Source organism: Hyalella azteca, unplaced genomic scaffold, assembly GCF_000764305.2.
Source record: "Hyalella azteca isolate HAZT.00-mixed unplaced genomic scaffold, Hazt_2.0.2 contig9703, whole genome shotgun sequence".
Taxonomy (NCBI): Eukaryota; Metazoa; Arthropoda; class Malacostraca; order Amphipoda; family Hyalellidae; genus Hyalella; species Hyalella azteca.
In genome coordinates this window covers 286,419-300,217 of record NW_025939765.1, presented here as the reverse complement: position 1 = coordinate 300,217, position 13,799 = coordinate 286,419, and the positions used below count along the sequence as shown (strand labels likewise).

The 13,799-nt window shown below is 39.6% G+C and overlaps 1 protein-coding gene across 1 annotated transcript in view; it reads right to left on the bottom strand.

The window, feature by feature from the left end:
• Window positions 1-9,115: 9,115 nt before the first annotated feature.
• Window positions 9,116-13,799, bottom strand: part of LOC108675756 — a gene marked incomplete at its 3' end in the record, with an annotated part of 102,713 nt that continues 98,029 nt past the window's right edge. Inside the window, exons 4-7 of the mRNA XM_018163785.1 lie at window positions 12,793-13,149; window positions 11,176-11,564; window positions 10,311-10,757; window positions 9,116-9,226 (exon numbers count right to left, since the gene is read on the bottom strand). Coding sequence (XP_018019274.1) covers window positions 9,116-9,226; window positions 10,311-10,757; window positions 11,176-11,564; window positions 12,793-13,149 — 1,304 coding nt within the window. The remainder of the gene's footprint in view (window positions 9,227-10,310; window positions 10,758-11,175; window positions 11,565-12,792; window positions 13,150-13,799) is intronic.

The following is a 13,799-nucleotide window of genomic DNA, read 5'->3' as shown; positions in this document are numbered from 1 at the left end:
AGCGCTGTTTCTTTGAGCATTTAAAAATTAAAAAAAATTGGGCGCCTTTATCACACGAAGATGTAGCTAGGACGAGATTTAAACACTTGCTAGCAGCACAAGCGTCCAGCAGCACAAGCGTCCAGCAGCCCAGGCATCCAGCAGCCTAGTGCTAGTGACGACCAGGACAGAGATAGTGACGATCGAAGTTGCATTCAAAAGTAGAAAATTAAACATGGACTTTTTTTAGCTACATAAGACCGAGTAATTTCATAAAAACCAAAATGAAGGCCAAACAGCAGAACAGCAGAAAAAGATAATCTGGACGCGACATGAGAATGTTGCAGTTCTTAGCCGTAACAACATTAACGTTTGTTCAGGCATCACCAACCTGGGACATTATACTTCGTAAACGTTGAACATGTTTCTCAACGCAAATTGAGCCGAGTGGCACAGAAATGAAGAGAGATGTAACGCTACTCCAGCGAACGAATATTACGCTCAAGTTCACGCCCCTCTCTTAGGATTAGGCCGAGATAATGCGATATAAAATTAATAGGCTCATCACGTCAACCACGCAGCACGCAACGAGTTTAACCGCAGCACGCGCAGAATGTCAGCACAACGCGGAGCGTGAAACGCTGGACTCAGCTTTCAAAGTCTCATAGAAACGCGTCTTTAATGATGTGGTCGTAATGCAAGATTTTGAATTAATTCAATTAATTAGCGTCGTCATCATAAACTTGACTCCACTGTAAATCGTCAGAAAACCAACAGTTTTGTTAACCCGGAAACGACAGCCGTTCGATTATCGACCGAGCAGGCGAATCCAGTTTTTATTACAGTTCGGTCAACTCGCAATGCAATTATATCGATTGGAATAATTGCATACGCAAGCCTCGTATAACGTTTATATATTTCTCTGTCTGTTAAAACGCAATGTCAATAAATCAATGCTTCCCATGCTTAGCGTGCAGGTGCATGCATGCTGGAAACGCCGGAAATTTATTTTTCCGGAACTGAACGGTTCAACGTCACCGTAAATTGTGTTCAGCTTTACCCTCTCCTCTGTACCCTCTTCTCTGTACCCTCTCCTCTGTACCCTCTCCTCTGTACCCTCTCCTCTGTACCCTCTCCTCTGTACCCTCTCCTCTGTACCCTCTCCTCTGTACCCTCTCCTCTGTACCCTCTCTTCTGTACCCCAACCATTGTCCCTAACTTAAAAATTAACAGGAACAAACTGAGGTCCTTATCATTAGCGCCGGAATTTTGAAAAGTTTCATTAAATGCATTCCGATTCTAAATGACACGCGTGAGGAAAAGTGATAGTAACAGCCAATTTATGCACTTATGATCTCTTAAACGATTATTGGTGCGAACTGTGAATTTTCGCCGTGTTCAATCTCAATGAGAAAACTAAAATATGAAGTTAAACTGCTGCTGTAAAGTTTCAATTGTTCTAAATAAAGTCACTAAAGAATTTTCATCTCCAAAATAAAACTTGTGCAACAACTTGGTGTTAAACAACAGCATCAATGTCGCTTAGCTATAACAAGCACTTTAATGTGAGCCCACCGCTCCGAAATGGCAGAGGTTTTATAAGAGAATTGGTAGCAAAAATTTGTAAAGAAAATTTGTAGAGTTTAAAAGAATACTGAAAAAGAGATAAATCGAAAAATGTCCAAAAAATCGTAATTGAATCGATTAATCCAAATTTAACTTCAATTAAACTTAAATTTCACAATTTTCTATAAAATTTACACAGCGCATTAAGCGACAATCACACATTGGACATAAATAGAAAGACGAGAGAAGGCGTCCCGCTAGACGGGAGCGCGCACGTATCACCGCCACCACAGCCACACGGCTACTGACGCTTGAAGCCAGGCTCTACCTCTACGGGGTGCCAACGTCAGTGCCAGTCTTTAGTTATGAGAGTGACGCGGTACGCATGGTGAATAACTTAGGACGAAAGTGTTTGCTCAACAAGAAAAAACGTTGGAAATTACTGAAAAATTACTATCTGAAAAATCACAATCTGAAAAATCACAATCTGCAAACAGTTGAAAAACCCGGCACTGAAAAAATTATTTTTGATTGCACTGCAAAAATATGAGAAGCTGCCACGACAGCTTATGAGTTGCAGTTTACAACTCATAGAACAGCTAGAATTCTTCTCTTGCGGAAAGCAAGTACATCACGAATTGAGCAAAGAAACGTATCACACAGTAACACATCATAGTAGTTAACAGCCTAGGCAATACTGCATCGCTATAACAACGACAAAGAACTATTGATGATGTGAACCAAGCGTAATGACTACATATTAAAAAAATTCTCAAATAAAGCATAAATAACGAATTAAAAGAACCTAAATAGGAAATAAGCTACCAGCCGGCAACCAAAAGTTCTTTTGCTCATTTTACAACATTGCTGTTATTTTTCGCATCTCCTTGAAAAATATAATTTATATACGATAAAAACACGTAATTTAGATATATTTTTAATCTATTCGTATCTTCAACTATAAGTAAACCACTGAAATGAATAGAAGCAAAATCTCACCTGTACTCTAAGTCTTCGTACGATAGCGCCACTTTTCCACTATATAGCATAAACTATCAACAAAAAACAAAAAGAAAACGGTAACGCCGTTACGAGGATTGCGTTCCACAACTTTGGTAAGGTCCCTGTGAGTAAGTGCATAACGATGTCAGGTTTTTATTGCATGTTTCATTATCTGAGATACGGTACAGCCACAGAGGGTGGATCGAAATAGCTTGATAAACTGCCTCTGATAGCGTTATTTCGCTACCTGACAACGACACGGGTGAAAGTTGTTAATTCCGACAAATTTAAACGGTGAAAAATGTCTGAATGTTATGTTTAATCTTCATGTTCAATGCAGCAATTTCAAAACAAATAAAATGAGAAATAGTTTCTTACAAATAATATAGAACAGACTGATATAGGGAGCGAATAAAACAGACTAATATAGGAAGCGAAATGTGAAAATTTGCGTAACGTAAAATCCGCATTAAATAGTATGTTCAATGCGTTGACCGTCAAGCATATATCAACATCACGCGCATCTCGTATCTATATACGCATTGCCATAGTTCGCATTCATACTCGTTACTATTCATATTCGTGACTATTCATATTCATACGCAGTTAGTATTCATGCCACATCTTTCCGTAAACTCAAGTACATCAAAACTACGCCGCAATACAACACTTCGCTCGATGTCGTCATCGCAAAAAGTAACACAATCAAAGCATTAGAACTGAGACGACTACTGAATACCGAGCTTTTGAATTTTGTTCCGTAAATATTAACAAGACAGGGGCCATACTTTCAAAACTCGCTAAGTGAACGTAAGTACTTACGCTCTATTTTCTTGTCTATGATTGGTGGATTTTGCTAGAAAGGCCGTCAATGACTGGCTGATGAACTTAAGATCGCTTAACTTTTTTTTTAAAGTATAGGCCCAGGAAGAGAAGCAACGCAGTTGATGTAAAAAGTCGGAATGACTTTCCTGAACAGAAGACGAACGAGCTTGGCACAATTTCTACTCGCTCCCAATATTAAGTACCGACTTCGTTGTGTGCGATGCACTATTCTCATATGGAATTTCTAACTCTCATCCCTAGAAACTTCGCGGGAACATTCGATAAAGTTAGTGACGCGCATCACAATTTCTATTATACCAATTTCCAAATTAGGTGTGAAGAAGAAGGCTCTGTTTGTCCCGCGGTCTTAGAAGAAAACACAATCAGACCGCAGCGTCTTCCCCTCAGAGACAAACTCTGACAGCGCGGGAACATCTCTGCAGAGGCTCCCATGACTTAAAAATCATAGACGTGTTATCGATGGCCAAAATATGTCAGATGGTCGGCCGTGCTGCAACTTATTATTAAGCTACCAAGAACGATGGGAGAGAAATTTCTCCGCTGATGTTTTTTGAAGAAATATAAAAGTTGATGAGGTACGTCTATGGATAGGCGGTGGGAATCTTGGCTGATTCATTTGATCGGCATGGCCTTCATGATCTTGTGTGAAGGAAGAGCAAGGAGGAATTTAAAATCGGTGAATTTAAATTTAGACCTACTCTCTTTCAAAGAGTAGGTCTATTGCAGGAAGGAACAATGAACTGACTGGACACTTTTTTAAGAAAAAATGTACGATTCAAGTACATAATGAATCTTTAAAATCATAAAATTTTGAATAAATTTACGAGGTGAATGAAAGCAGATTCGAAAGAAGCAATTCGTAAACGTGCAAAGAATTAAGAATTTTTCTTAAATGTTTAGTGATAAACAACTTCGTGTTAAACCGGCATCTTGCAGCGAGAAAATGTATCAAAAAACTTGCCTGGTCATTCATTAGGCAAGGAAAATTGCGAATGTAGTAGACAATCATTGACTGCTATTGACCGGACAAATTGAATGCATTTGAAATAAAATGCATTCCATGAAATTCCATTTCATGGAATAATTCAATACAAGAATCGAACTAGATCCTTAGTGCCAACATCGATCTTGTCAAGGCATAATAAAAATATACCAAGGATTTCAACACATTGATCAAACTAATTCTTGTTATGATATACGAATGTTAAAACTAAAAAAATCGATCTCATTTGCAGATAACATCAATAATTTCCGACACTGAGAGAAAATAACATGATCGGCAATATTTCCGAACTTAAGTCCATGTCGAAACAAGGAATGCCTCTCTATAACTACATGCATTTTCAACTTATTCTATCAGCATCACGCGACACAAGACTCCCAGGTCTCTTTCAACCGACATACGGTGGATAATCATTGATCAGGGTGAGACATGATCAGGGTGAGACATGATCAGGGTGAGACATGATCAGGGTGAGACATGATCAGGGTGAGACATGATCAGGGTGAGACTTAATCGGGTATTTTCTGACTGTAATTTGAAGTTTACGGTGGTGATGGACTTAAATATAATTCGCCTGCTTAACGAATCGTGCACTTAATAATGAATTCAAAATAATTATTCGTCCTGCTCCCAAAACGTCTACTCTGCAACGGCACTGCTGCACGCCACAAGCTCTAGCTTATTTTTTGTTACATTAAATTAGGAAGTTATAAGTTCAACGGGGGCGGAAAGTGTAGTTTCAAAGAAAATACGAAGAAGATATTGGTTTACAAATAAATTGAACTTTACTCGAAAATAGTTTTAGAGGCAAATTTTTTGCGTGGTAAGTTAAGGGTGACTGATTACGACTAATTACTCTATTCCATACACGCGTAAAAATAAATTAAGAAAGTAATAACAAGCAAAAAAAGTATAAACCAAAAAAGGCGTCAAATTCAACTCTTTGTTCAAATTGCACCAACCCTGACGATCAGTTAGATGGAGATGTACCTTTAGCCAATATACAGTGAGCTACCAAGGCCGTTAGCGAGCGACACTGGAAGACGTTTTAATTTACGAGATCGATCAGCGAGCATCAGGCCAATAAAACTGCGAAACGGAACAAGAAAACATACAACTAATCCATCATAAATTCGGACAATTTCGGCTTCGCGAGACAACAACTGAAATGAAGCTTGGTAGCGGCGACGACATTACGCCTGCAAGCCTTGCTGCGTGTTCACAGAGCGTTGCTGTGCTACTGTTACTGCTGCTGGTGCTGCTGCTGCTGCTGCTGTGTCACGCCATCTGCTGAGGCTGGTCTAGTAACGGGGCTGCTGTGGCGGCTGCTGGTGCTGCTGTGGCGGCTGCTGGTGCTGCTGTGGCGGCTGCTGGTGCTGCTGTGGCGGCTGCTGGTGCTGCTGTGGCGGCTGCTGGTGCTGCTGTGGCGGCTGCTGGTGCTGCTGTGGCGAAGCTGGTGCTGCTGTGGCGACTGCTGGTGCTGCTGTGGCGGCTGCTGATGCTATCGCATGGCAATGGGCATTCAGTTGCAAAGCCGTAGATTAAATTTAAATTAAAAAGGAATTTAGATTAAATTTGAACATACCAATAGTATCAAAATTTTTTAAAAATAAATTTGAACACACCAATACTAAAAAAGAATGCATGCAGAAAAGAATGATGTCGGTAGCTCCATGAGCAAGCGTCACTGACGAAAAATTACGATTGAAAAAGTTCTTCCCGAAAACCGGTGCGAACGCTGAACGTTTTTCAAATCTTTTATTAGGACGCCAATGCGCGACATTAAGAAAATTGAAGTGCAACATTTATTTTGTACTACAACATTTTTTAGTCGATTTCCTTCTCCATATTGTAAATTAATATACATCACCAACCGTGACATACATTATATTTTACAAATATTAAATGTGCGTTTTATATTATTTAGCGATATTTCATGTCAGGTAGGTATAACATAGAATAAGGTCGAGCTGACCTGATGACGTTCTGTATAGGAATACCGAGTAAATGACGTACGCAACTTCAAACGAATATTAACTCCGAATTAAACTATATTATTCGCAGAATTATGTTGACTTAATTATGAGTTATAAATAAATCGAATATAAATAAGTCGCATGGATAAAGGCCCATGAAACATGAAAGTTAAGGAAGATAGAATTATTGGGATAGGTTGCGATATTACACATCATTGATATTTATAGAATAGTATCGAGTTATAAGCAGGTGCAGCGAGCGAGCACAAAGAACAGATCCGGTCACGGAAACAAGTCATGCGTTCGCCAAAAATGGATTTTGCTCTCCGTGTTAGTGCAAATTACATTTTAAATTTACATTTTATATTACGTTTTTAAATTTTAAATGCAATTACATTTTAAATTTTACTTCACGGTACAAATAATAAAATTAAAATTGCTGCTTGGCCTGTTAAAATGCGAACTTTAATTAGGTTGCTCATTTTATTTATTATATATCAATAGATGATTGACATCACACAATAAGGTTCGTATAAATGGGCAGGACGAAAATCGAATTAAATTCCTCACAGAGTCACCGCAGAAATTTAAAAACAACTAATTTTCCTGCAATCCAAGAATAATTTATTCAATTACTTGGAAAATGCTGAGCTTTTTTATCTTTCAATTCATGGTATTTAAACAACCACCCACGTGCTGGACTTACGAGAGACGCTGCTAAGGATCGGTCAAACTGATGAAATTTTGCTCATTAAACCTGCCTACAAATCCTATTAGGAAATTTTGTGTGATTTTCAAATTAGTTCACTGATCAGAAAAACGTTCACTAGTTCAGTGCTAGAAAATTGTCATTAACAACAAAGAAATCAGCCGGCGTGGGTAGAATGTAGGTTGCTAACGATGCCCGTACGCATTACTCGGCATGACGAAGCTAACAAGCCGAATTAAAATCATCAAAGTTACGAAAACTCGATCAATTTCTCCCAAGGATACCAGCTTTGATGTGTGCCGCCAAACAAGAATAAAGTGAATAAATTACTTCTACTATATAGTATGCTCGGGTCTACAATGACACACCTCGAGCCTGAAAATCATCAAAGTTATGAAAGTTCGATCAAATTCTCCCAAGGATACCAGCTTTGATTCGTGCCGCCAAACATGAATAAAGTGAATAAACTACTTCTACTATATAGTATGCTAGGGTCTACAATGACACACCTCGAGCCTGATTAGAATTTTGAAAGCAGAAGCTTTCAAAAATTATTGTTAGTCCGGTCGGTTCTACAGAAAGCGTAAACGCTGCTTAATTTCTGTAAGTCAGACAGAGAACATTCCCCTCGTGTTTTTGTTCGCCTGTCTACATGATTCAATTGACCAACTGTCGCCAAGTAACAAGACTGTTATTGTTCATGCTGAAACATTAATTTCAATCAATGCAAAAGAGAAATTTTGTAGACATTTTTCCTGAATGCTCACTGGCGATACCCTCCGAAGATATAAATTTTATTGTAGTATATCAGACACTATATAGCAGGTTAGCCCGGCTATGCCCAGGCTTGATAAATCCTGCCAATTCGAACTCCTGTTATAGTTATACCTAATTCTGTCATTTCCATAATCCCTGATACTGTTAATAATGATGAAGCTTTTATAATTTGATTAAATGAAGACCCTTTTCAAACCCATATTTACCATATAACTAAAACTCCCAATTTTCTCTAGTTTCTAAATTTAAGAAAAGCATTTTGGGTCTTTCTTAGTTATTTCGCATTTATGGATTGAAAAATAAAACTTCAATTTTTGATCCAATCCATATTGCTTCCTTTCTTCCAATTATTTCCTATTTTTCCGCTAAAAATAACATTTCAGATCCAGTAAATAGCCCGAGTATATATATCAAGAATATATTTATATACAAGGTTATTTGCAAAATTAATAAACCGACAATTCAAGGTTCTTCGCTATACAAATTTCAAAAATAAACTCTACCGTCGATTGGGCAATCAAAATAATTAGTCATGACAGACGAATGTAGAAATCCCACAGTAAAAGCTATATAAATTAATTGCACGTAGAGCGGTAAGTTTATCATTTGTTTCAACGCAGAAATTTATTTCACAGTACAGCCATTGTGCGGGGGCAAAATAAAGACCGAAACAAAGATTTTACGACGACCACATACCAATAATCCAGCTCATGACCCTTCTCGGCGCGAATTTTTCCCTGTAATATGTAAGCTAATTACCCCAAGCAAGGAATTTTTCCCTGCCATTACCGCACGTTTTTACCCTGCATCTCATAATACATAGCACAGTATCACCAGCACTCACCTTGTGTAAAATGTTGTAAGCTAATTACCCCAACCATGCAAGCTAATTACCCCAACCATGCAAGCTAATTACTTCAAACATGTAAGCTAATTACTTCAAACATGTAATCTAATTACTTCAAACATGTATGCTAATAATTACCCCAAACATGTAAGCTAATTTTTTCATAGCAGGGAATTTTTTAAATTATTACCCCAAGCAGGGAGTTTTACCCTGCTATTACCGCATGTTTTTACCCTACATCTTACAAGTAGCACAGTATAGCTCCAGCACTCACCGGGTGTAAAATGCCGTAAGATAATTACCCCAACCACGTAAGCCAATTACCCCAAACAGGGAGTTTTTCCCTGCCTAACCGCATGTTTTTACCCTGCATCTCACAATAAGTAGCACAGTATAGCAGCAGCACTCACCGGGTGTAGACCGGACGCTCGTCTTCGTCGTCGGCCTGGAAGGGGCGCACGGTGACGCGTCGTGACGGGCGCGGGTATTCCCCTGCGGGCACCTCGGGTGACACGATGCGACTGTCGCAATAATAATATTATATATAATAACAAAGTTGTTATTATTACTAGTATTAACAGTTGAAACGTTATTATTGCTGAAGAATAGGTCAGCTAAAGTGGCACTGTGATTAGAGGTAAAATATGGAGCTGTCAAAATTCAAGTGGAATGTAAATGATGATAATTTTTGTGATGGTAAGTTAAGGCCTGGAAAGCCGTAATTATTTGCTTTACGAGCGTCTGAAGAGACCGGGTTGTTTTGGCCAAAATAAATACCATCGCAGTAAGTGCGATATGATCTTATTTGTATTTTCATATTATTTTCCTTCTTGATTAAAATGAAAATTCTCCGTTTTTGTTATTCCAGACAGAAAAACAGCCATTTGCAAATAATAAGATGAAATTTACTATCAGTGAACAATTGCTCACTAAAAATATCTGTCCCAATAACCGATACAGAAGATTGTCCACTGGAAACCATTATTGCGATTTGAGGTACGTTTTGTGGCAGTTTAACTCAATGTTTAGCCAAGCGACTCGAATTTCGAAAAAGATTTTGAATAATTTTTTAATTGCTTTACTGAGGTATTTGAATGATAATACGCCACAGAGAAAGACAGGTCGGATGCAATCCCGAGAAAAACGTAGCCATGAGCTTTTGTAGAGACTCAGACTGCGGACTCATCCAATGAATCGGTGACTATGCAAACAAGCTTACAATTCGATATTAAATGAAAGGTAAACTGATTTCCTTATTCAATTCTTCGCAAAATAGGGTAGCACGATACTCAAGTGACTTCACTAGAAAACGAGACGAGAAATATCATTTTTTGCCTTCGCACAATTTAGGACATCATACAGGTTAGTTTACTGCTTGTCTTTCATTTTCGAGTATAAAAGAGTGCGAACGAAACAGACTAATAGACCGAAATAATCGCATGCTCTAATAGAATGAAACAAACTCTAATATACTATAATAAGTGCATTTTCTAATAACGCACGAGCCATAGACGGCATTTTCCTCATCAATTTCAAATAAATTTATGACAATGTGGTCAGTCGCCAGTGAATTAGCAACATGTACATCCCCTGAGTTGCACGAACCTATTGGAGCCGTTGGAACTTTTATCCTCGGAGGAGGTGGCGTCTCCACATTCAGAGAAGTTGCCCTCGTCGGTGGTGGTCGTGAGGGATGTTAGGTGGTCGTCCAAGATCTCCCGGGAGCTCGAGCTGCCATGGTCTTCGCCGTCGTATTCTTCCGCGAAGAACTCTTCGCTGTGCACGCCGGAGCCGTTACCGGCGCTGTTGGCTGGTGCATTACCGTTCACAAGGCTGTTGTTAGTCTTTGTGTTGTTGTTACTGTTGTTGTGGCTAACATTTTGTGTCTTTTTGAGGCCTTGTCGCAACTCCCGCATGCGGCGAAGTTCTTCTTCGCGTTCCTTCAGCTCGCGGATCTCGAGGGCGATTTTGGTCTCGGTTGTGTTGGAGGCCGCGGGTGGCGGCTTGGCCGACACTGGGCTGCTGAGGCCAACACGAGCTTCAGGGGCGGTCCTGGGCAACAGATGAGGTTTGGTTGTCGTGCAAATTTGTTATATGAGGAATTATTAAATGATAATTGATGATGTATCGAATAAAACGGTTATAGACTGTAACATGAACCAGTACTCCTATATTTATTTCATTATTTAGTACTATAATACTACATGAAAGGAAGTATCGAACTAATAACATTAACTTAATAACCTAGCACAATAATAACAGTAACTTAAACATTAACTTTCATCTCGTTGCTCGAATGTCGACTCAAATCGTCAAAACTTGACACGTACAAATTTTTCATTACTCTGCAATGGCTCAACATGACTTAAAAAGAATTGTAGTGGACAACCAGTACCATAAGTGCCAATTATAAGTTTGCTTACATAATAGAAGATACTCGACACAATTATCGGCCCATGATAACGCTTACTTGTTAGACATGACGGGCTCAACAGCATCGTAAATAACGGGCTCTCCATCGTGGTCCGTGACGGTATGAGTGTAGCCCGTGCCGCCGACGTCTGTGTTCACTGCTACGGGCGACGTAAGTACGTTAGAGGGCCGTTCAACGGGAGGATCAACAAAACCTTCGTCTGAATCATGCGGCGACGAAGCATCTTTATGCCTAATCTGCTTAGTTTTGTTGCTGTTCTGCAAGTTCTTCTCCAGCACTGCTTTCTTCTTCATCTGTTCGAGCTGCAGTTCGCGTTCCCGCTCTTGCTGGGCACGAATTTCGGCCTCGATGACGTTAACTTTGACCTGCGCTTCTCCGTGCCCATGCTTTACCGTAGGCACCCTGTCAGGATCGTCGTGACCATTCTGTGTTTGGGAAATATAAGAAGTTATATAAATAAGAATATAAAATATAAGTTATATAAGTAAGAAAATAAAATATAAGTTATATAAATAAGAAGATATTAATTGCTCATAAATTCTTGGTGGACTTGCGATAAGTAGACCAACGATATCAGATATTAGGAGTCATGGAGTATCGTCGGCCTTTACAACGGCCTTTTATTGGGGGCTCTTAGAGCCTAAAATATAAATTAAAATTTTTGAGTCTCTTAAAACAGATAAACTTTTACGTCGAGGAAATGGCGATACGTCAATGGAATAGAGAAAGATCAAGGGGAAGGAGGTACGTCAAGGTAAAGTAGGTACGTCAAGGGAAAGTAGGTACGTCAAGGGAAAGTAGGTACGTCAAGGGGAATGAGGCACCTCAAGGGAGATGGAGATACTTCAATGGAATGGATATACGTCAAGGGAATGTAGATATGACAAGGAAATGGAGAAACGTCAAGGAAATGGAGATACGAGATACGTACGACAAGAAAATGGAGATACGACAAGGAAATGGAGATACGAGATACGTACGACAAGAAAATGGAGATACGACAAGAAACTTTAAATACGACGAGAGAAGGAATACAAGTTTATGGGCGAGTCAACGTTGGTGTTTCGAAGGAATGTTGTCATAAAGACTTGGTGCTTAGCTGAAATGAGACTAAAAGTTGGTGCATCGTAAAAATGAAATCGAAATAATTTGGCTCTCTGCAAGAAATGCAGAGATCAGAGCTTAATGTTTCACAGAAAGGTGGATTGAAAGTAGATTCTTCGCAGAATTTAAATCAAAATAACTTAGTCACAGGAATGCGGAGAAAAATATTGATTCATCGCAGAAATGGAAACGGAAGAACTTAGCGCTTTGCAAATTAAGACGGGAAAACTTAGTGCTTCGTAGAAATGGAGACAAAAACTAAATTCTTCGTAGCAGCAGAGACGACAGTTCTCTCATCAGGTATTGAGAAGAAGGTCACTTGTCGCTTGGAAGAAGTGGCGGAAAAATTGGTGCCGGCAGAAACGGAAATAAGGCTTGAGAATCGCAGAATATGAGCTTCGTGCATTAATTTCCAGAGTGAAGAAAGTGATTCAATAAGCGTAATAAACCCATGTTTGCCAAAATATATTCATCCAGGCAGAAGATGCAAAAGAAAACGGCGCGGTGCAGGGAAGATTATTTGTAGGAAGAATTCGTGCGTCGACCAACCTGCACAAGACCCGTGACGGAAGACGAGAGTTCCTGAACGCCTTCCTCCCCGTAAACGTATTTAAGATTACGTTTTGTTCGTTCGTCGTTTTCCCTCAAGCTTTGTTTGACTACCTCTTCTTCAACGTCATCTTCGACGTCAGACGCCACGATGTCTCCAAGAACCTCACGCTCGAGGACCGAAATCTCGTCGTCCAAACTTACAATTCTTTCGAGCTCAATTTTCTTCGGATGAAGTTGGGTGTCGTTGTCTTGGATGGACTCCGGTGGCGTGTTGTCGAACTGCGGTGGAGGCGCCGGAAGGAAATCCGCGTCTCCGGAAGCCGCAGGTGTCGGATCTTCGGTGATGGGAGTGTCCTGAAACGGCGAACAATAGTTGATCAACCGTTGAAACTGTTGGAAACTGTTGTCCTGAAACGGCGAACAACAGTTGATCAACCGTTGAAACTGTTGGAAACTGTTGTCGTGAAACGGTGGCCAACAGCTGGGCAACTGTTGGAAATTGTTGTCTTGAAACTGCGGGTCAAACTTTACCGCTGTCAACGGTACGGGGATGCCAGAGGGGTAATAATTTATTTACTTGAGAGGCTTTTTCTAACAGCGGGGTTTGGTGAAATAATTGTGGGCCGAGATTTGCAGTCTGGGTGTGAGATTTAGGGTTCAGGAACTGTTTATCCACGCCACCCGCAATGTTTTGCAGCATGGCGAGCAACAGCAATAACAGCTGTTTTTGCTAACTATAAGCAACTCGGGTGCCAAGAAGAAACCTAGCTTTATACTAAAATTTATTTCAGGTGGCACGCATTATCTCAAAGAGTGCAATTCCTCCGGTATAGGAACATTGAGCGTTATAAATTTCCTTAAGAAATAAATGATTTGAGTTTTGAAACAGCGCCGATGATAATAAATGGGATAAAGATGAAGATAATAAATGATAAAATAAATGATTTGGATATTTGGAACCATGCACGGACGAAGTTACCCAATAATGGAGCTGAAAAGCTATT